At 42.2% G+C, this 24,423-nt stretch overlaps 1 protein-coding gene and 1 long non-coding RNA gene across 2 annotated transcripts; both read left to right on the top strand.

Annotated features, from left to right (window-relative positions):
• Positions 1-1,015: 1,015 nt before the first annotated feature.
• Positions 1,016-16,253, top strand: ARL5A (ARF like GTPase 5A). Its single transcript, XM_082199681.1, has 6 exons — positions 1,016-1,261; positions 8,430-8,490; positions 10,303-10,450; positions 10,976-11,059; positions 13,376-13,527; positions 14,653-16,253. The coding sequence occupies exons 1-6, from the start codon at positions 1,216-1,218 to the stop codon at positions 14,699-14,701; spliced, it is 540 nt and encodes a 179-aa protein (XP_082055807.1). The 5' UTR covers positions 1,016-1,215; the 3' UTR covers positions 14,702-16,253.
• LOC309519225 lies at positions 1,317-8,420 on the top strand. Its single transcript, XR_014213757.1, has 3 exons — positions 1,317-1,422; positions 1,580-4,883; positions 4,978-8,420. It is a non-coding gene; the product is annotated as an uncharacterized lncRNA (long non-coding RNA).
• Positions 16,254-24,423: the final 8,170 nt, after the last annotated feature.

Raw genomic sequence — 24,423 nt, 5'->3', positions numbered from 1 at the left:
TATAAACCACAAAGCATCACAGCCGGGAAGGACAAAAGGCCCAAAGGAGCAGAACAACAGAATAGCAGAGATTCCATTTACAAATATGCAAAAATAATTCTCTACCCGCGAGAGCCACCGTTGTTGAGAATAGAGGCTCTATGCAGTGTCTTAAGCGAGCCAGGCATGTGCCTATCTATGCAGGGACACTGGAGACACATGCTGTGCCTCCATATTCCAAGAAACCCCAAACTCCTTCGAGCTCTGCCGATTCTTTTAGCCCACGAGGTGCCTTTCTAAAGGAGGGCAATTTGCCAAACCCTAAAGTAACGGAAGAAAAAGATCCCGAAACACCATACAATTCCTATTATTTATTTATTCGAGCCATTTTGACTGACGTTTCGAGACATTAAAGCAGCCGAAGAGCCAGCAAGCCACCCCTCCCTTCCAGAGGACGAAAAGAAAGCAACGCATTAGTGCCTACGCCCGCCATCTCCCCAACTGCCTCCGAGCCAAAGAGCAGCAACGCAGCCCGGCGCCTCGCACGAGTGGAAACCCTTCTCAGCCAATCACAAAGCGGGGACGGAGCGGAGCAGGCAGTCTTTGAACTCCCACCGTTCGACGAAGCCCTTGGAGGGTGACGAGCGCTCCCCGCCCACTTGGGTCGACCCCGCCCTCACTCTGCAAACCCCGCCCGCTCTATGCTACGCCCCGCCCCCTGGCGCCGTCGCATCATCCTGCCTGCTCGGCTGGAAAAGCGGCGCTTTGCGGTAGGAGCGGGAGCGCGCGCGCACGGACGCTGGCTGACGGACGGGGGCGCGCTCTCAGTTTCCCTCGGACGGTGTCCGGCGGAGCCCAAACACCATCCGTTCCCCTCAGAGCGGCGAGGCCTAAGGGGGGGGAAAAAAAGCGAAGCTCTAAAAGGAGGGGCGGAGAGGAGAGAAGTAGTTGCGGCGAGGGCGGCGGCAATGTCCGCGAGGAGCGGCGAGGGGCGCGCGGCGGCGGCGGCGTTGCTGCGGGCGACCGTCTCCGAGGCGCGGGGCCTGCACCGCCGCCACTACTACTACTACCACCACCTTCCTGCTGCTGCTTCTGCTGCCGCTCCACTCCTCCTCACTCCTCGCAGCTGGGCTGTGGCCAGGGACTGAGCGCGGGGGGAGGCCGAGGCCGGGCGGGGAAGAAGTGAGCCGGTGCGGAGTTGCCTCGGGGGGCAGCCGAAGCTCCCGCCGCCTGAGCATGGGAATCCTCTTCGCTCGGATATGGAGGCTGTTCAACCACCAAGGTGAGAGAGAAAGGCAGGCTCGGTCTCCGGCTTCTCCCGAGTCCGTGCGGGGCGGGCGGGCTTCGGGGTGCGAGGCGCCGCTTCCTGCCTTCCTGGTGGCGCCCGAGGTCAAGAGAGCGAGGAGTTGTGGGGGCAAAGGGGGAGCCCCGAAGGCACCTGAGGCCAGTGGCGTAGCGTGGGTTGTCAGCACCCGGGGCAAGGCAAGTAATTTGCGCCCCCTCTGCCCTAGGGGCAGAGAGCTGCGAGTGCGAGCGCGCGCCCCCCAGATGGTGCGGCCGGCCCCCCCCCTGCACCCCCCACGCTACGCCACTGCCTGAGGCAGCAGCTTCAGGGGCGTCCCCCCCCCCCTCCGCAGGGCTGAGCATCTGCTATGGTCACCTTTCCCTTACGTGGGATCAAAGTGCGGGCACAACTCACCCAACAGCTGAATACACTTGTTCCCTAGCGCGGGGGGGGGGGGCAAGGCGAAAAAAGGCTTGCTTTCTTTCTCTTGGTTCGGGTTGTGAAAAGGAAAGCGGGGGGGGGGAGAAAGCGCGCAGAACTATTTTCCTGTGTGTACGGGAGCCGCTCTCGCTTAAGCGAATGTAGGGAAAAGGGCAATGCTGGGTCTCGCCTCAAAGGGCAGCTGTGGAAGAGGGGGAAAAGATACTGAGAATGCAAGTGAAGTGTTTTGAGCAGTCAAAACGCGCTGTAAAAAATACTAGAATTAGCCGTGGAGTGGCGATGGGTTCAGAGAAATGCAGCAAGGGGAGCGCGTCTGACTGGTATGTGCGGTGAAAGGAAGGTGGGAAGAACGACTTAGCAGCAGCATGTGTTGTAGGAGGGTAATGATTGTTTTTTAAACAGCTGGTGGCATTGACCCTAATGGTGGGAAATTGGGGAGATTAGATTGGGCTTCTAGTGAGAAGCTGCCTTACAGCTGATTGTGTTCTTGTGGTGCCTTTGATTGAGGGAGAATTAAGTATTGCTCAGAACTGAGAAGTCTGCAGTTAATTTTCTGTTATTGATTGTGCAGTGTTGTACCTACTTATATCTTTCAGTGCTTGCCAAATGCAGAACTCTTTTGAGAACCTCGTTATTGGGTTGTTGTTTTTATTTTTGATTATGTATTTTGTGATTTTATATTTTGATATAATATTATTAATAATTAATAATAATTTATTATTTATACCCTGCCCATCTGGCTGAGTTTCCCCAGCCACTCTTGTGAACCGCCCTGAGACCTCTGGGTATACGGCAGTATATAAATACAATAAACAATCATAATACAGTGGTACCTCGGGTTACATACGCTTCAGGTTACATACGCTTCAGGTTACAAACTCCACTAACCCAGAAATAGTGCTTCAGGTTAAGAACTTTGCTTCAGGATAAGAACAGAAATCGGGCTCCGGCGGCGCGGCAGCAGCAGGAGGCCCCATTAGCTAAAGTGGTGCTTCAGGTTAAGAACAGTTTCAGGTTAAGAACAAACCTCCGGAATGAATTAAGTACTTAACCCGAGGTACCACTGTAATGATAAATACTTGATGAGCTTGTGGAGATTCTCTGGCTGGAAGGAGAGCCTGCAGGGCAAGAGAGGTCCCAAGAAGTAATACTTTCCAGTGGCAAGAGTGATGGAAGGTAGGCTGCATGCGCACTATATATTTAACACACATTTCAGCACAAAAAATCCTGGGCACTGTAGTTTACCTTTCACACAGCTACAGTTCCTAGCACCTTCAACAAGTTACAGTTCTCAGAAATCTTTGGGATAAATGTGTTTTAAATATATGATGTGGATGCATTCTTATGTTTTCATTCTTTGTGTTCTGAGAAAGGGGCATGTCACACTGTCTCTTTATAGGCTTTGAGCTCTGCTTTCTGAGCAGGTGACACCTGAAACCATCTTTGAGAGCTGAAGAGTTGGTTGTCTTGTTTCCCCTTCATCAATAATGGAAAATCTGTAAGGGAACTGAGATGATAATAGGCTGTGTGGAGGAGTTAGGCTAAGAGTTCCATTTTACCTGCATACCAGTGCAAAGACAGCACCACAGCTCATACCAAAGCTATAAGGCATACAATGTAAGGGTTTTGTTTAAGCTGTTATGACTTTGACACTTATGGAGCAATTCCCTGTCAGTAGGTATACCTGAGCTGCAAGGACTATATATGTGTACAGTGACAACAAACCTATTTTAAAGTACTAATTAACTATGTCTCTTACCACTGGACAAGGTTATACTTGTTGGTAAGCTCTTTGCTGTTATATGTCTGGTTTGAGTCTCTCTCTCAGAACAGCTGTTTTTCCTTTGACAGACCACTGAATACTACAGCAGTCATAGGGTGGTATGCAACATGGTATTCACCTGTCATTGAAATCAATGCCCTGTAGAGGAAAGATACACACTATTAAACCTCTGCTAGAAACTGAGATATGAAAGCTAGGAGCTAAATGGCACCTTAAACCTAGGTTATGGGTGCAACAATGGAATGTCTTGGCATGCTTTTTAAATAACAATAATACAAAGCTGAAAATGAATGAACTGCAGCTAAAATCTTATGTTCATTTTTCACATGGTCTAGTCCTCATTTGCAAAAAACCCCAAAGCCATGCTTCCCCAGCCCGCCCCCTAATATTCTTAAGAAGGTCTCTTCTTCAGTCATTAGAGAGTGACTGGAAGTAGGGAGGCAGGAAAGGGTCCTCCTTTCCTTCCACTGTGCAGTTTTAATCTGAAATCTTAGGTGCAGTACTGTGCCCAGAGCTCAGATACTGCTTGCACTAATGAAATTTCCTGTTGCAAAATGCTCCCAGAGCAATAGGAGTTTTGAACACTGTTGAACACATTACTATAATCCAACCTGGACGTAGGATTCTTTATTAATCATTCATCTCTGAACATTTTCTTCCTAAGTCTGAAACAAGTTCAGACTATATATATATTTTCAAACATAGGAAGGAAAGTTAGAATTTGCAGTTAAAGAGCTGAATGATTAATAAAGACTCCTGTGTCGCTATATGAGCCATTACTTCCTTGCCTTGGGAGAAAGCTGGTCATTTGAGACAAGTGTAGCTACCGTTTCTTGTGGTTGTTAGCACATTTCCTGTAGGTCATACTGTAACTAGTATGATTGCTTTTGAGTGTAACAAAATAGCTAGCTGGTGTGTACTAATTGAACTACAGTTATTGTTCTGTTTACAAAATGCAATATTAAATAGACAGAATTCAACTATGAACTCGGTAAATTAGTGTTAAGATACAGTATAAGTAATTTTCCATTCAACTTTGTTTGTAGGGCTTTGCATTTTTAAGTTTCTTTTCCCAAATTGAGAAGATTAAAGGTGCACGTGAGCTTAGATGTAAAGTATGCAGTGCTTTGACAGTGTGAACATGAAGCATGAGTGCCCCTAAAACTTAAGCATAATATGCCAACCAGGCCAATGTAACCTTAAGTATCAAAGACATGGTAAAAATATTGTCAAGATACCTGGGGTTTTTCCAGGCTTGCTTGCACTTCTCTATTGATGCATGAATGGACATTCTTGCAAAACCTTTGCCCCACTGACCTTATCAGTTCACTATCTTTGTGAGCTGGGGAGATGGAGCTTTCTTGATTGAATCCACCGTGGAATCTGCTGGTGAAGGTCAGGAAATAACATTTAATAATAATGGAGGAGGGGTGGGGAGTGGAGGGCTCCTTTGTGCAGCAGAATGCAAACAACCATTTGATGTTTTCAGGTTTTTCCATAGTTCTTACAAGTACTGTTTGTGAAACTTCAAGGAGCTGTTCCCAACCCCCACCCAATGCTGTATCTTCATAAACACAAGATTGGTGATTTCTGGTGTGTGGAAATCAATTTATATGCATGAGGATTGTTCCTTGCTGCACTGGGGTTATTGTATATAAAATGGAGCACTCACTGAAACAACTTTCTATGTTATGTAGCTCTGTCTAGTCTTAACTGATCTGTCAGAAAGCAGGAGAACTTACTGTGGCCTGATTGGAAAACTCCAAAATTGCTTACTTTACAAAAAGCTGATGTAATTTCAGTGTTGCTTCAAATACAAGGGCCTCTGGCTGCTTTCAAAGAGCTTTTAAAATTAACTGGGGACTAGGGCTTACCATCAAAGATTTTATTTATACTTCAATTTAAACAGTTCTTCAGTTAAATTTGAATATATTTGCACATTATCAAATCCCCAATAAAGATAGTTTTTTGAGGACACCGTTACCACTGCTTGAAAGGAAGGAATATTGAATCTGTTCTCTCTCCCTCCCAATATAGTAATTTTTTGACTTTCAAATAGTGGACTCTTCCATGGCAGGGAACGTTCTCTAAAAGACAGAATGCCTGCTACTGATTCCCCCCCTCCCACAACTTGTAGGGGTGTGTGTGTGTTCTCTCAATTCATGTGGCATGAAGCTGAAATACCACAGGCATGGCCAGTTCATCATGCGAATTGAGTATATGCCCTAAAACAGGCTTCCTCAAACTCGGCCCTCCAGATGTTTTGAGACTACAGTTCCTGTCAGATGGCAAAGGTGGTTGCTCACAAGTAACCAGGCAGGACTCCAACCTGTCTTTTACAGGTTTTATTTAGGTGCAAAACTATTCACAGTTCAGAACCCCAAAGTTCATGTCTGCCTCAATCACTAGCAGAATTCGGGATTGCTTGTTTCCTGGACCTCCGCCAACATAAAAGTCTTGTTACGCCCAGCCTTTTCCTTCCCTCTTTGCGCTTTAGACTTCTGCGCAAGGTGGGCGACGGAAGGGGCGTGCTTCCCTCCTGGCCGGGTTGGTCAGGAGCGATGCTGAGGCCCCCACCAGCATCCTCTGGTCCTTTCACCTCTTCTTCACTGGAGGTGGGGCTTTCCTCATCACCAGAAGAGGAACTGCTTTGCAAGATTTTCAGAGGCTCCCTGTAACACAACTGCCCCTCTGTTTCCTGCCCCTGTTCCGATGGCAGTTCCCTGACAGTTCCCATCATCCCTGACCACTGGTCCTGCTAGCTAGGGATCATGGGAGTTGTAGGCCAAAAACATCTAGAGGTTTGAGGAAGCCTGCCCTAAAACATCTTTTCAGATGCCCAAGTATTTTGTGGTAGATACACGAGCCTCCTTGGCAGATGTTAATATGGAAAGGGCTTTCTGGAGGTAAAAACTGAGAAAAGCAATATCTCAAAAACCAAGACAGCTATAAAAAGTAAGCAAACATTCCTTTAGGCTTAGCCCAATCCATAATTAAATCAGTTGCGGAAAATTTTAATCTAATTCTTTCGTTGATTTAGCTACTGATTAAATCATGCAACCTTACTAGAAACCTTAGATTGCCAAAAGAAATAAATAACTCACTCTAGTTGCTAATCAATTAGTGTAGGCACTTAAGACCCCCCCTCCTTCTTTGCCATGCTGCAGATCTTTTGTTCCAAGTGCCTCCTCATCATTCATCCTGCCAGCAATACAATATAATTCTCAAACTTCAGTATAGATACTAATGTTTTGGTGGGAGTCAGGAGAGTTGCCTTTGATTTTTTAAACAATATTGTGCTGTTGTGCAGTAGAGTTTAATATTCCCTATCGCTAGAAACATTCTGCAAAACTCGACACTATTGATTTAGAAATACTTAGCTTGTCCTTCTATAACATTTTCTCCCATTTTTCCCACTTCCCTTAAGTGCATCAGTGTGGTGTATTTTATGTTGAAGTAAACACTGGCCTGGTTTGCATATATTTAAACCACAATCCCTAAAAAATTCCACCAATTTCCACTAAAGCCCTCATGTCCTATCTGGTGGCTTGCCTCTACTGCATGTTAAACAAAAATGCTTGGCATTACTCTTTTGAAAGCAGGAAGAAGAAACTTTGAAATCCTGCCTGGTGCAGAACAAGTCCTTTAGCAAGTATGGGAAGCTTATTATTTGTTTTTGTATGATAAATAAAGTAGTCCTTCTGAAAAGGAACTTGACACACAATGATTATCTTGTTATTTATTTACTGAAGCCCTGCCTTTCCAGCTTTAAGATCTACAAGGTGCCTGAACAACAAAACAATTACAAACATTGTGGTGGTATACATAGAGATATGTGGCATGAAGCTTCCCGTAACTTGTATAGGTTGTTGAATACTGCATGAGAGACCAGGGGTGCCAACTCGAATAAAATATTGCGGGGGCCCAGGTAAGCCCCGCCCTGCATAATCAGTCATATGATGCAGTGCACACACACCATTTGAATGGGAATGTCAGTCAAATTTGTGGGGGCCCAGCCCCCTCAAATATTTTATTGTGGAGGCTGAAGCCCCCACAGCCCTTAGGAGGTGGCACCTATGTGAGAGACTTAACATAGTATGAAAGACTGATACCAGTATACTGTAAGGCCCTGCTTGGGAGGGAGAAGGGGAGGAAGTAGCCATGTTATTGCTTGTATGGCACTGTATTACCAGGTAGAGGTGAGTGAGTGAGCTGATTGTATATTTACATTTAATGTTGCCAGGGTGTTTTTTTAATGCCAGATGTATGCTTAATGACAAGTGGTTGGTTGGGGATTAGCTGTGTTATGGTTATGGTTGGTAAGAATGGTTGAGAGTATGTGAGAGGGTGCTCAGGGAGATGTTACTGTGGGAGATATTGGGATAACTCACTTACCTTGTTTAGCTGCTAATGATGCTTTAATATGTGGAATTGTATTGCATTTTTGTATTGGTATTTGTCCTTGTGTTTTTTATGTTTGAGATAATGGACCAGAGACAGCTAACAGGTCCCACTAGTGGAAGTCTGCACAAAGATTTCTGCTAGAGCAGAAGGGCTTAATCCTATCTCCTCCTCCTACACTCATCCCAATTGGTTCTGGACAGGTGGGAGAACCCCCAGAACTCGGGGGGGGGGAGAGAAGTGGGGAAATCACTTCACCAGGCAAGCAGAAATGCTTGCACAAATGGGAGAGATCTCCTAAGCGCTATGTTGAATTCCTCCCAATATTTTGCTTTCTTGTTTGCATGCTGCCTTTAAATGAAGGTGTTTTTTGAGTTTCATTCACAATGTTTTATTTTGATCTTTTATAATGTTATACTTAATGTTTAAAAATAAACTGTAGATAACTTGGGTTTCCTTTGGAAATGTGTGATGCAATATAGAAATTATCTAAATAAATAACTAGCTCCTCATTTGCTCTCTTTTTTCCCCTCCCTCCAGAGCACAAAGTGATCATTGTTGGCCTTGATAATGCAGGAAAAACAACCATTCTTTATCAGTTGTAAGTATGAAGTCATATGAACAAGTGACTAAAACTGCTTTTCCAGATCAGGATGCTGAACTAGGCAAACCTTGCTTGTTACCTGCCAGTAGTCAGCCAAATTCCACAGGACTTGACATCCAAACGCAATGCACTCTCAGGAAATTGTTAGACATTGTAACAAATTGTAAGAAATCAGTTATTTCCATTGATTCCTGTGGGGGAATTTCTAATGCCTTCCTGATCCCAAATGACAAGAAACCTGAGAAAACCCTCTGAAACTACACCTTTGAAACTTTAATACCACATGTGTAATATTGAGGTGGGGGGGGGATACTTGAGATTACCATTATAATGTGTAGGCATCATTCAGAGCCAGATTTCGTGATTTGGAGAATGCTGTGTGGTACAGCTCTCACTGGCCCATATCACTTCAGCTTATAGGTGTGGCATTGCATACCTGAATGCTCCTACATTTAGAAGAGAATTGCATGCCCTGCATCAAAGGCATGTCAAGAAGGCAATGGTAGAATCTTTATCTCCAACACATTTTCTGAGAGAAAAGCTATGCAATTAGGCAGTTTTGGTTCTGGCACTGGTTAAAGGAATAGGGAATCGAAAGAAAATCTTGTTAGAAAGACAGTGCGTATTTTAAATGATGTAAATCTTTCCTTCTGCCTACCCAGGAATCTCAGTTTGGATTTAGGCATGAAACAGGTCTAGGCAACAGTCAGGTTTTGTTTTTTTAAAAATGGGTATCTGATATTGCTGCTTTGTGCCAGAGCCCTAGCTGTACACTGATAACCTTCAGCACCTAGCAGAGACTAATTCAGTCTGCAACTTCCATCTTGTAACTGAGTCTAAATGCAGCTTCCATGCCACAGCATCCAGCCTACTTCTTGTACTTCTGTACATCCTCTCCCACCTGGCCCATAACCTGTTTTTGTTCTAATATCTCACACCATGAAGTATTTTAGGGAACTTGAAAGCTTGCTAATTGTTTTGTGGAAATTAGTAGGTTCCAATATAAATATTGACAAACTCCGGATTTTGGAGTTCTAAATTGCATGGTATTTCATGCTACCTTAAATGTCTCCAAAAAGCGGCTATACTGAGGTTCTGGAGATATGCCAACCTCTTAAATTTAGTTGCTGAATCAAGTGAAAACTCTTAAATTAGTTAAGTGTCTTATTGAAATTAAATTCCTAAAAGGTTTTCTCCTAAAAGTAATTAACAGTTTTGCTTGGAATTGTGAACAACATTGTCTTCTGCCAAGTTAAGTGTGATAGCCATATTTTCTTCTTCTGACCTTGTAACGTGGTAACTGTTTACTGATACACTGAGTCTGTAGTTTACACAGTCCAAATGTGCTTAATGCAAATATGATCCACATTTTCTTGAAGCTGCACCCACATAAGCAGTTTGACATGTGACTCAGTGCACCCTGGATATAGCTGCAACATACCAGAGTTGGTATCTGAAGAAGTGTGCATGCACACGTAAGCTCATACCAAGAACTAACTTAGTTGGTCTTTAAGGTGCTACTGGAAGGAAATTTTTTACTTTGACTATGGCAGACCAACACGGCTACCTATCTGTAACTGATACCAGAGTTGTGTTTGCAGTTTACACTGGCAGTTTGATAAAAATGCTGCTTGGGGGTATTATGTTGTCTGTACCTAGGATATGCTATGTCACATTTTGATCTCAAAGCAACTACAAGCATAACTGCAGCTGAATGCAGCTCAGACTGCAGAACAGAAAGAAATCTAGACCAAGGAGACCGAGGCAGAACTTACATCATTCTTACATTTTCTTCTCCTTCCTTTGCAGTTCTATGAATGAAGTAGTGCATACCTCTCCAACCATTGGAAGCAATGTAGAGGAGATTGTTGTTAATAATACACGTTTTCTTATGTGGGATATTGGAGGCCAAGAATCACTTCGATCTTCATGGAACACATACTATACAAACACTGAAGTAAGAATTTGTATAATATAATGCAGCTGGGGATAATTTCATGCAGACCTTTAAAGCAGAATTCAGCCAAAATTGCCGGTAATGCTTTGTCTTCTTGAGATCAACGAGGAGAGTAAAGGGTTTGCATTGGCAGTATCATGGCCTTAGTTATTAAGGGAATATATATATATATAGAGAGAGAGAGAGTGGGGGCTGTAGAGATTATTCAGACCAAAAAGAGAAAGCATGGACTATTTTGCAGTAATATGCTTTAACTATGCATAATGAGGATACCTCAACAATTTTTATAACAAAGCTTTTCGGGGGCGGGGGTGACCTTAATCTTTCTGTACTTTGGGGTGGGCTTAGGATGTATGTGAAGAGTCTTTGTTTAGTAATCACTTTTAGTTTGCAGTTACTGATTTTAATGCTACATTTGTTTGAATTATATTACATCAATTTTTTTTATATGAGGTGAGTCGTTTTGAGACATTTTTGTGAAATGACTACTAAATTAAATAACGATAACTCTTCTTTTTCTTTTAGTTTGTGATAGTTGTTGTGGATAGCACAGACAGAGAGAGAATTTCTGTAACTAAAGAAGAACTCTATAAAATGTTAGCACACGAGGTGAGTATGTGCTGGGAATTTTTTATCTAGCTTAAAAAAATGCTGCAATAAGTCCCTGTCTTAATGCTAAAGTTCTGTTTCTGACTTCCATTTAGGTAATTATTTCAAGATGGTTCATTTTCTTATAGCTGAGAAGCTATTAGATTTGATACAAATCTCTGGGGCTGTCACCTCTTCTTCAGACTTTTAAGAGGCCCCCAAAAGATTTTCACATGTGACTATTTATAGTCGCCATACTGCCTTTTGTGTGAAACTGACATCATTGTTAAAAGTCCTGTGTTGTTTGAGAACAGCTGCTATTGGCCTCAAAACCCTTTCAAAAATAAAACAAAAACCTTAGTAGCTGTCAAGTAGTCAGAACGGCACCACTATAGGCTGCCTTCATTCTCCCTATACATACTGAAAGGCTATGTTTCTAGCACACTTTTAAATTTAGATCTTTTACATTTGAGAACCTCATGCCTGGGGGCTGAATGTAGCCCTGTAACATCAGAAATAGGTGTATGGGATATTAATGGCATTGACATGAATGATAAAACAAGTGGCACAGTAAAAGGTAAAGGTACCCCTGCCCGTACGGGCCAGTCTTGACAGACTCTAGGGTTGTGCGCCCATCTCACTGAAGAGGCCGGGGGCCAGCCCTGTCCGGAGACACTTCCGGGTCACGTGGCCAGCGTGACAAGCTGCATCTGGCGAGCCAGCACAGCACACGGAAACGCCGTTTACCTTCCCGCCAGTAAGCGGTCCCTATTTATCTACTTGCACCCGGGGGTGCTTTCGAACCGCTAGGTTGGCAGGCGCTGGGACCGAGCAGCGGGAGCGCACCCCGCCGCGGGGATTCGAACCGCCGACCTTTCGATCGGCAAGCCCTAGGCGCTGAGGCTTTTACCCACAGCGCCACCCGCTCCAGCTTTTACTCCATTCTGTGTTGGAAGGGAGAAATGTTTTGTAAAGTTACGCTTGTGACTTTTAACACTAAAAAAGAGGGATCAATGAACACTGTTGGTGATAAAAAAGTCCACTTTAACTTAATTTCTGTCTCTTTACTAAAAATAAAGTAGGTTCATAGGACTGAGAAAACAAACTTACATAGGGGAAATCCGTACAGTGGTACCTCTGTATAAGTCCACCCCGTCCAGCGTCCATTTCGGCGGATGTCTGCGGCAAACCCAGAAGTACCGGAACGGGTTACTTCCGGGTTTGCTGCTCGTGCATGTGCAGAAGCGCAAACCGCTCCGCACGCAGAGTGACGCTTTGTCGAGCGTCCTTTTCATCGAGCGTCTGGAGCTCTGGAATAGATCCTGGGCTCAAAACAAGGTACCACTGTACACTGTACACCTGTTTTTGCTCATTCTAGCAGCTTCCTCATTGTTTCTAGTGTGGTGTAGTGGTTAAGAGCAGTAGTCTTGTAATGTGGGGAACCGGGTTCGCGTCTCCGCTCCTCCACATGAAGCTGCTGGGTGACCTTGGGCCAGTCACACTTCTTTGAAGTCTCTCAGCTCCACTCATCTCACAGAGTGTTTGTTGTGGGGGAGGAAGGGAAAGGAGAATGTTAGCCGCTTTGAGACTCCTTAAAGGGTGTGAAAGGCAGGATATCAAATCCAAACTCTCCTCCTCCTCCTCCTCCTCCTCCTTCTTCCTCCTCCTCCTCCTCCTTCTTCTAACCTTCAAAAGCTGGTGCCTGTGATGGCAATGATAGGCCAGCTTCCTAATCATGCCCCAGCATTTAAGGCTATAGTGCTTGCAAGCAATAACTCTTGGTTGTTGCCGTGTTTCTTCACATCTAGCACCTCCTGGGAACACAGGCAGGGAGTGGAGAAACATAGTGGCAGTCAGATCTCTTGCTCTGTTGACCTTGGTTTTAGTTTTTAATGTACTGGAGGTGAACAGAAAGCCTGTCACAGATGGTGTCATCAAAATGTGGGATTTGGGGTGGTGTGGTGGTGGTAAATAAGCCAGTGTTCTGGTAAGTATGCCCTGAAACTATACAGACCAGTTTGGGATCTACCCTACCCCAGCCAAATACTGTACTGCAGTTTCAGGGAACCTCAAAGCTTTCTCCAAAACAGTGAACCTAGTTCCTTCTAGGCACAATGGAAGCTTATTCTTTTCTAAGATGGAGTTATCAGTTCCCCCTTTCTTAGAATTGCTGGAAGGTCACCTTTATTTGGATTGGCCTCTACACCATTAGGTTGCATGGGACCACCACAGTGTGGCTTTACATTAAAAAAAGTGTGCAATACTTTATCGTGCTAGTTTATCATGTTGAATAATGGGGAAACAAATTGGAGACATTTTCTTTTCTTTCCTCTCTAGGACTTGAAAAAAGCAGGTTTGCTCATCTTTGCTAACAAACAGGATGTTAAAGACTGCATGACAGTAGCTGAAATTTCTCAGTTTCTGAAGCTAACCTCAATTAAAGATCACCAGTGGCACATCCAGGCATGCTGTGCTCTTACTGGCGAAGGGTAAGAAGTCTTTGGTTCATCGATACTTTTCTGAACAGATCTGGTACATGCAACTAATCAAGGGCAATACTTAGTAAACCAGTTAGGTAAATTTATTCCCACTGTCTCCATATGATAACATTTCACCAGTTAATACTTTCCTTTTACAGAACTAAAAAGTAAGGAATCTACCCAAATATATTATATTCATATATTATTATCATATATCATATATTCACCTTTCCATGGTTTTTCTATTTGTATAGGTAGGAAGTAAAGTCTTGAAGAATTCGTCCTTAAAGCATAATGAACTGTTGAGGGGAGAGGTAAATGATGGGAAATATGAAGCAAAGGGGAGTTAGCCTTTGTGGCTCCCTTGTTTTTAGCAGTTGTGTAGATGGAAGAATTCTGGGCTCACCAAAATTCTATCTTTTATGTAACTGTTAAGGATACAATGGAAAACCGGTAAACGATAGCTTTTGGTGGAATATAAAAAAAGAGCTTTTGTAATTCGTTAAAAGCACAGAAATGGCACATACAATTGTAGGGAAAACAGGTGTTTCAGTTAGATGAAGTATCTCTTCTTTGCACTTGTGTGTACCAATGGATAAACAAATGGAACTGGCATCAATTAACAACACTCCATATATTTTAATTGTAGTAATAACTTATCCTTCCAAAGGATAATGCAAAGGTTTCTAGCCCTTGAAGCATTTCACTAGCCCAACTGTCCACAAACCCATGTACAGGCAGCAACCATTTTGTGTATGTCCAAATTATGCATAATGGTCTTTTGGACCCAGAAGAGGACAGAATGGGGGCAAAGCAGGGCAAAATGGTTACCACCTATATTGATAATCCTTTTATGTCCATGGACAAAATTTTAAAAACAGTTCGTTTTTTAAAAAAGTCTTCGCCAGTTACTAGTTGATAAATCATTGCAACAATCTTTCATGGTACAACAAGCTTATTGTTATTCCCATATTGCAGTTAATATTTTGGTGCTGGCTGACAGTGGCTTTTGAAGCTATCTATTAAGGTGATATATGAATGGCCAGAGGTTGAAGTTTCTCATACATAGATTATGTATGTATATATAAACAAGGAAGTAACCACTTTTTCTGAATTTAAATGTTTCATTTGCAGATTGTGCCAAGGACTGGAATGGATGATGTCAAGACTTAAGATCAGATGATTTTTATTCTGCACAGACATTGTACCAAAAAAAGTGCTGGACGTTTGGTCATCTTGACAGCTGTGAATTAATGGCTTATGTGTATTTATAAAATCAAAACTTCATTTGCTACTTTATTTGCTACTTAACACACTAAAGCCACCTCCGACGGAAAGAAAATATTTTGAAGTTCAAACTTGGCTTTCCAGATGCTTCCTCTGGGTGGAGTTCAAATACTACAGCTGACCTTAACTTTAAAGTGAAATCACTTGAAACTGTTTAATAAATAATGTGTGGATTGAGAAAGAAAAGGAGGAATTTTAACTTTTACATTTTATTATTCCAGTCTAATTCATCCAGTTGAAAATGTTGACTTTATTATTCCAGCAAATCAGAAAAGAAAATCAGTGGCACAGGTATTGACTTCCAGTATTGAAACTTACTCGGCTGTGTTTCAGAAAGTGCAATTTTCCCCCCTCTATGTGTACTGTACACTTTGTATACTTATACCTCATGTTAAGGTTGATTGAAATCGGTACAGAAACAGCAAATAGCACTGACTCTTTTCAGCATTCTTGATGCTGAGATCCACAACAGTATGTGGATGTCGGGCTTTTTAGTCCAGTTGGACTCCATAAGAGCAGGCTGTTTGGAATTGAAAGTACTCTAATCTGTTTTTTAATTGGACTGTGAAAAATAGTACTAAAAGGCTTACTGCTGACACATCATTTGTATTTTGTCATATTCTGTATGCTATTCTCACGCCACGGGGATGGTAAAATTCTTTAAGATTGTTTTATATACATTTTGCACCTAAAAATAACCATAAAAAGAAACATGACGTGGTCTATTATTGATAAGGTTTTATATGGCTTAATATTGGCATCTAGCTGTACTAAACAATAAAATAAAATTGAAAAAGGTTGAAGGAAGTTTAAAAGTTGACATTTTTATGAAGTTGGCTGAGAAAATAGCTTGGAATATGCAGTATAGTTTAAAAACATACTTATACCTATGGTTTTTTTTTTGGGCCACCCCCATTTGAAGCATCTCTCAAATGAAGTATATTTGTTATAACTGATAGTGGGACATTTAGTTTGATCCAGACTGAGTTGCATTTAAGTCTCGTTGATGATTTCAGTGGGAGCAAAGTCATGACTATAAATTGTTTAGTTAACTACATCTGGGCCATGTCAATTATTACTTTATAGGAGGCAGAGATTAAAATCCAGATAGCTATGTTGGTAGCAAACCGCTATCCTGTATAGCAAACTGCTTTTGAAATTCTCTAGGAATATGTGAAGTATTTTGCTATATTGATTGGAGTGGGATGGCCCTTAAAAAAACAGAAGTCTAAGCGCAGTGCATTCTACTTATGAAGCACTTCTCTGGCTTGCGGAAAGAATCCTGTCATCCATACAAACTACAATTGACAGCTTTACCTGACTCTGTTGCAAAACTCCCAGAGCAGTGTGAATAAATTGTTATTTTCCTTCTTAATCCATGTGCAGCCAACATTGTAAAGGTTGATGGTGGTGGGGACAGTGATTTGAATAGGTGCCATATAATGTAGGGGGAAAAATACTGCTTCTGTTTAAAAGGATGGTAATTCTTCTGAAAGATTTGAAGTATGATTTCAGTGTTCTGAACACTGTGCCTATTCTTTTTATCAGGCTTTTGTGTTATTTAGAAGCAAATATATAGCTAGCACCTGATAAACTGGAAAACCTTTTTCTTCCTTTTTTAAAAAATACCGTTAAGTACAATTTGCTCCTAAAAGACAAAATTGGGTCAAATTTTCTCGAAATTACTACTCTTAGCTCTTGGAATCTGATGGATGAATAAACTAGGTTTGTATGCTGTGGGTTGGCTGGTTTCTAAAAATGCTTTTTACAATTAAATTCTTACAAAACACACACACACACACACACACACAGTTAACAATGAGATGAAAGACGCAGCTGCTTGAAGGAAAAAAGTCCGAAGCCCCTTGGGGCTAGATGCATGGTTCTGAGAATCCTAGCCAAGACATTTTATTTTATCTGCAAATGCATGATTGGAACATATTTAAAATTCTTTGTTTTTGCAAAACTGTCCTTTGCAAGACTTAACTAAAATGCATTAACATTGGGAATATATCCATGTTACCAAATTAAATTTACATATTAAGTACCCCATATTTCTATGATCACAATATCTGTATGAGAGTAATGTGTTTCCTGAACAATATAAGCTTTCCCTCTTGTTAATATAGCTTCTGCCGTGTGTGTTTTTTTAAGTTTGAGAATTGATTCCTTTAGTAGCAGAACAAACACATTAAATGAAAAGGAAGGTTGCAGGGCAACTTTTAGGAAAGTCTTAGTGCGTACCAAAGTCTCCAGGGAAGCAAAACACTTAGAAACACATTGGCAGTGCCTATCTTAGATTGGTTGGCTGACCCTCAGCATTAACAACGTACAGGAAAAGCTTTTCGCACAACTTGTAAGTATTTCATGGATTGGCATTAGCAGCAGTGGGTAGATACCTTGCCTCCTGCCAGTCAGACACCCTGGGAGGGCTTAGGAAAGAGCTTAACATAGAGCCCTCACTTAGTCACTCTTATTTTGGGATAAGGGTATGAAGTTACCCATCAATTCTTTGTGGTTATATGTGAAGCAGAAGCCCATTTTCATGTCTGTGTATATTTTTGTCCAAAATAAGCTTTGTAGAGGAAAACAACAACGCCTATGTATGTGCATGAATTTAAAACTGAAATTACTGCTATTGCCCGGGAACTTAGCTGGAGAGCTCTGGATGGCATTCTGTCTTTATAAGTCAAGTTACCCATAACACTAACACCAATGGATTAAGGGCTGCTTAGCACACACAACATTTTCTATTAGTGTGCAAGAAAAAGTGTACACCATTTTGTGAGTGTGTCTGTGATTGCCAAGATCAAGTGTAAAAGTTATATGGTCCTACCTGCTGTTCTATTTTGCAGAGTGAAAAGATAGCATGCCCTGTGATTTTTGCAGAGCATGTGATTGAGGTGGACCATAGGTATTTCCTTAATGGACAGCTTGAGTACTCTTTGTCTGATGCTACCTTGGAATGTACCCAGGTTTATGTCAACCAGTAGAGTCATAGGGGCATACAACTGGATTGAAGAATATATCCAAGGTAAGCGGAAAAAGCAGTTTCTACATTTGGGCTGGTGGTAGAACTGGTTTTTGGCATTTAGTTTAATACTTTTTATTTTTTTTACTAGCCCTGCCAGCATGCTTCCTTCTGTGCCTATGTATTGCCTACTCAGTGTGTACATTTGTAAATAAACAGATCATTACAAAGGCATTGTAAGACTGCTGCTCTCTTATCCTGTAAAACTAGTCAGCACAATTTGTGACACTAATCAAATGTAGTTCACCAGTCCATATTGTGACCTTCAGGGGACTCAAGCTTTTGTTTGTTTGTTTGTTTGTTTTTATTGCTGCCTGCAGGTGGCGACTCCAAAAAAATTGTCAAGCACTCAAGGGGCAGTAATATGTGGCTTGTTTTAGTAGGTCATGTTAGTTTCCTTAGGTGAAGGAAATATGAAGCAATATACATAAGAATATGTAGACAAAATGTTAGATGTTTTGGGGGTGTAACACCTCCTTTCTGACTGGTTCAATCTATTTTTAGATGATGAATCTTGAAATTACTAAATGCTGCTTCAAAAGTAGTTTGCAATGCTTGTGATAGGGAGGAAAAGATTTTGTGCCCTAACATAGTTCTAAGGACGCGGGTGGCGCTGTGGGTAAAAGCCTCAGTGCCTAGGGCTTGCCGATCGAAAGGTCGGCGGTTCGAATCCCCGCAGCGGGGTGCGCTCCCGCTGCTCGGTCCCAGCGCCTGCCAACCTAGCAGTTCGAAAGCACCCCCGGGTGCTAGTAGATAAATAGGTACCGCTTACCAGCGGGAAGGTAAACGGCGTTCTGTGTGCTGCGCTGGCTCGCCAGATGCAGCTTTGTCACGCTGGCCACGTGACCCGGAAGTGTCTCCGGACAGCGCTGGCCCCCGGCCTATAGATGTGAGATGGGCGCACAAACCCCACAGTCTGTCAAGACTGGCCCGTTCGGGCAGGGGTACCTTTACCTTTACCTTTAACATAGTTCAACAAATGAATTTTCACCTGTCTTGAAATAGGTGATTTTAAAAACAATAGCATCATTAAGCTGCATTAATCAGATGGACTGAATTTTGAGAGTGGAAAAACAGCTCAGTGGTAAAGCAAATACTTTGCAAGTATAAGGTTTTATATTTATTCCATATCACCTCAGTCTTAATTGGTAGGACTAGACAAGACCTCTGAAATCCAGTTCACGATGGGCCAGCATTTGCATAGATGGATGAGTTAAATTATCTGAATCTGAGTTTCCTGCTTATTTCCTATTTTGTTTACTCTGCTTAGTTGAAAGAATATAATCTAGGCGAGCAATGACTAAACTGTTCCCTTTCTTAAAAGTATCTTACCATTGGTCTGTGCAGCAGTCTTTCATAGGAGGTGTTGATTAGATTTGCATCTGCTGATCTTTACACAAAGTATTAGGAGCTCAAGATGCATATTTGAGATAAGACTGGTGCCAGGGTCAAGAAAAGTTCATAATGTTTAGCTTTTCATGTTAAGGTTTACTCATGCCATGGCCTACAGTAATAAACCACAGAAAAAGTTCTGATTGACACACACCTATTCATGTGTATGTTGTCCGTTTTCAGAACCCACATGTTCTCAGCATTTCTGCCCTCTTAATTGACTTATTCTCATTATCTCTTGAACCTCTTGTTTGTCCATATTGAATCAATATCTTTGTTCACCAAAACCACTCTGAACTGGCTTCATGCCCTGAATATAATGCTGTCTGCAAAGTATAACAAGACTTGTGTTTCACTGACAGTTTTATTAAACTGATCTTTCCAAAGAAAAAGTCTTTGTCAATTATGAGTTTTTATACTACCAAAAGCTGGTGAAGAGGAGCTTGCAGGAGAAACCAAAAGTTGATGTCTAAAATGATAGTGGCCTCAATTTAGCCTGTTTCCAAGCTATCAGGTTTAGCTCATTTTGGGAGAAATTGGTTCACATTGTGGGGCAGCGCGTTCTTGCCAGCTCTACTAAGTCATTGGACTCTTCTGGCAAATTAGAATGAAACTCCCTAGTAAATGTGGGATGAGCTCACGAGATAAAACGAATCTGCTGTGTAATGGGGACTGTAGCAGCTGCCTTGTTGTTGTTGACGCTGCTAAACAATTTTGAGTATTGGAAACCTTTTGTGACAACTACAGCAGCTGTTTCGGCTCGCACGGTGAGTGACACTTTTGCTATAAATAAGAATCATTTGATTGTATAATAGGCAGAGCAAGAGGGAAAGCGGAGCTAAAGTCACATTTTATTGGGTATATTGTTTCACAATCTTCAGATTATTCAAAGATTACTCAAAACAAGCAAAATATTGTTGCATCCTGGGAAAACTTAATCTGTGGACAGATACGGCTCCGGGTCTTTATGCACAAGAGAAACAGTCAGCTTTACAAGTTGGTTGTTTCTTCTTTAACCTCTGGGGACGTGTAATATTGCTTGCTCATTGGTAAATGTGGAGTCAATGCTTCATGTAGAACATTAGATGAACCTCATTTTGGCTGTTGTGTGATATTTTCTCCCAGAGATAACTCAATTTACCTAATGCATAAAAGTTAGAGAGGGTTGCAGAGCCCCTCAGATTGGCAGACAACAATTGGGAGTGGATGAAAACAGCCTTAGTTCTGAGGTTTCTGTGGTGGTCTCAAGTACAACATTGGTACTGTTGCTTTTTGAATGCTTCCTTCCAGTATTAGGGGAATAGCTATGGAAAGCTTAATGAGGCTACATTATAACTGCTATTACATATTCTATGAAATTATGAGATCCTCCACCAAAAAGAGGCTCAAGGCATATGACTGCAAGCAAGAAAGGGGCTCACCCTGATTGAAGCCTGCTAAGTTGGATTGTTTCTTCCCATATCATGAATTCAATTGCTGTACAGCCTCCTTTGTTCAGTCCTGGTGCTTGACTTAAGAAGAAATTATTACAAAGAGATGGACACGCAAAATATTTTCAGATGTGCACACCATGCACTGCAAGAGAAGGAAAGCACGCCCATACAGCCTTCAAGGAATTACCAAAAATGAAACAGAAAAACGACCCTGCCAAAAAAAGGATTGATAAAGCAATGGAGTGGTATGGAAAAGAAATAGATTTGCTGGCCGCTTGCCACTTTAAAGACTTAATTGGAGACTACGTATTTCCAATGAATCAAGGGAAGATACTAATAAGATCACAAAGTGCAGTAAGGTAAAGTGTTGCTTGCTGCTCAATGCATCACACTATCCATTGGGGACCTGTGACACTTTTGCAACTGCACAGTGTATAGCAATCGCACAAGCAATGAATATGCAGTCACAGCTGCAGTTAAGGCACATGGCTGTCTCTAGGGGGGACCCCTCCAGACTGGCAGTCCAGGGTCTAATATTACCCGGCTGTGCCACGGTGTATAAGAACTACACTTGGGAAATGAGTTTGTTTTTAGCAGAAGAGGTGATAAACTGCCTCATTCTTTTGCAATAGGAGTTATGCAGAGAACTTGACTTGTTTTTGTTAACTCATGAATTTCCTTTACAATAATAAACAGTGCAGGATTAAACCCTGTGGAGGTCCCCAGGCAGGCAGAATCTGCCCCCCCCCCAATTATCTCAAAGCTTATATTCAGCTTGATTGTAATTTTCTTTCAAGATCAAATCAATATTATTTTGATCTGTTGTTGTGGGGCCCATAGACAAGTGTCTACTCTGCCTATTTGGTAATTCGGCACTGTAAATAAAAATGACTTAAGAATGGTACACAAAATTATGATTTGTCTCTTGGATCATGTATTGCAAATCCTTGGGTAGTAAAATGCCATGGCCTGGCTCTCTTATCTACCCACCCCAGCTCCTGGACTTCCAAAGTGGGCGTATTCTTTGTTGTCATGTCTCATTTTGGTTGATTGCAAATTACTATTACAGTGGTACCTCAGGTTAAGTACTTAATTCATTCCGGAGGTCCATACTTAACCTGAAACTGTTCTTAACCTACTAACCACTTTAGCCAATGGGGCCTCCCGCTGCTGCTGCGCTGCTGCTGCACGATTTCTGTTCTCATCCTGAAGCAAAGTTCTTAACCCGAGGTAATATTTCTGGGTTAGCAGAGTCTGTAACCTGAAGCGTATGTAACCTGAAGCGTATGTAATCCGAGGTACCACTGTAATTACAATTATAATTGTAATATCCTGGGAACAAAACTGTAAGAACCGAATAGTTAGCTAGCCAAAATAAGTTCTTTAAAAAAACTAGCGTAACACAATAGAACAACTTAATATTGTAACTAAATATTAGATATTTGTCCAGGTCTCCGTATTCTCTGTGTGCACAGCGTAGTTCTTTTTCAGTATAGCCCCCTTGCACACATTTTTTTTCTGTAAGCCAAAATGCTGCATAATCCATATGTCTCACATTTTCCTTAGGCAATTGAATGAAGTGAGGCATAATATGAGCATCAGCTGAAGCTCTGGTCTCTATGGGCTATATTCTATAACCCTTGCTCAGCCATAATTCCTGTTCCTCATCTAATATTGATGCACCCAGGAGCAAACAGCTGAATAAGGCTGTGTGGTTTATTGCTAAAGAAGCCAACAGGGTAACATGATGGATCAAAGTTTTACTCTGATCCACTCTATTGTGAATATTGTGCTTGCTTTGTACCTTTTCAGCCTGCAAAACGACGATGTGACTTTTATTGTTGCACTGCTGTTTGCCAGCAATGTTTCTCAGAGCGTCTTGGCTGTAAATGCTACTGGCAGATGAGGAGGTGGGTTTCCTTCTAAGTGGAAATAGTTGGGGGAGCAGGCATACCTTTTCATTTCCACTCGCCTTGGTGCCAGTCAAAAGTTTGTTGTCCTTCAGCAACTCCCTTGACTCCCCTTCCAGATGACTCTGGAAATTTTAACAACTCTTGCATGATATCAAGCCCACGTCATGACTGCTTTTGATCTTCCTTTTCTCAGTCAGAAATGCCTCCCAGTTGTCATACTCAGAAAACATGATACTGTTATGGTGTAGCATTTTAAGCTTTGGTGGCAGGCCTGTAGGCATCCTGCTTTGCTTAATGTGCACCAGGGAGTGTTTTCATTCATTTTCTTTGCAATTATTGCACGGGCAATGGGGTAGACCACTGATCACTGCCTAGCCTTTAAAAAAAATATGAATTGACAAGACCAGGTGTAGAATTTCCCTGGTCTACGGAAAAGACAGTATCAGCACTATGCTGGCGAATAAGCAGCCTTGTGTCAGGCTGTCTGCCATCTTATGCATAGCAGTGCTAGAATTCATGCTTGCTTAGTGCTGTGGAATGCAGAAAGTGACCCCCGTGAACACATAGCAGGCACTTGCATTTAATTAAAAAGCAAGCTTACTTTGAAACCCATGAATTACCTTGGGAGAACTGTGGTGAGCCATTTTGATCACCTTTTGAAGCGCTCAGCATTCTGACGTGTTTAGCAATTTATCGATGCATTTAACATTGCTGAATATTTAGAGAGCTGATATTTGGGGGAGGGAGAATAAAATGATGTTATGCAGGAATAAATTTTATGTTTTGTTTCCTTGGCAGGATGGCTGTACCATGCTAACGAATGGTTCATTCACTTATTTTTGCAATCAAAATCTTGTTGCATTGTAGTGAATTTGGAAGTTATAAAGTAAAAATTCATGTAAGGAATTCCTGTTTCAGGGGCAGTCAGACGTGTTTATTGTTGGTATATGGATAAGGTAAAGGTAAAGGGACCCCTGACCATTAGGTCCAGTCGTGACCGACTCTGGGGTTGCACGCTCATCTCGCTCTAAAGGCCGAGGGAGCCGGCGTTTGTCCACAGACAGCTTCTGGGTCATGTGACCAGCATGACTAAGCCGCTTCTGGCAAACCAGAGCAGCACACAGAAATGCCGTTTACCTTCCCACTGGAGCGGTACCTATTTATCTACTTGCACTTTGACATGCTTTTGAACTGCTAGGTTGGCAGGAGCAGGGACCAGGCAACGGGAGCTCACCCTGTCGCGGGGATTCGAACCGCCAACCTTCTGATTGGCAAGTCCTAGGCTCTGTGGTTTAACCCACAGCGCCACCCGCGTGAAATTCCTGTTTCAGGGGCAGTCAGACGTGTTTGTTGTTGATATATGGATAAATGACCCCAATCCAATTCTTGTCATAAGCAGCAATAAAATGCTAGTTTCACCCACTTCATGCAGTGCTGATTAGCATTGCAATATCTGCACCAGCTTCTGTGCGTTTTTCTTGTTGGTAGATGACTGTATCCCGAAAATATTATTATTTCTTAGGTCAAATGCAACAGTAGCTTGGTTATCTTTAACATTACAATCCTATGTGTCTTCTCATAAATAAATCCCAGAAGAGAGTATAGAATTTTAGCCTAAGTGAGACACTACAAAGTGAACTGCGAAGATTCAGGCAGATATCTTCTGGTTAACTTTTTTGTTGTTGTTGCAATGTTTCAGATGATCCTAATCCAGGTGTTAGATTATTGTTGTTTTAGAATTCCCACCTACCTTTCTCCATGGATCAACTACCTGAATCTTGCCCCCATTTGTTAGGCCAAAGATTTCTTACCTTCGGCTGTCTTTGGCTCAACAGCAAGCTTCAGAATC

Source organism: Podarcis vaucheri (assembly GCF_965113315.1).
Source record: "Podarcis vaucheri genome assembly, chromosome: 1".
NCBI classification, from domain to species: Eukaryota; Metazoa; Chordata; class Lepidosauria; order Squamata; family Lacertidae; genus Podarcis; species Podarcis vaucheri.
The sequence above is the reverse complement of the archived record's forward strand: the minus strand, read 5'-3'. Positions and strand labels throughout refer to the sequence as shown.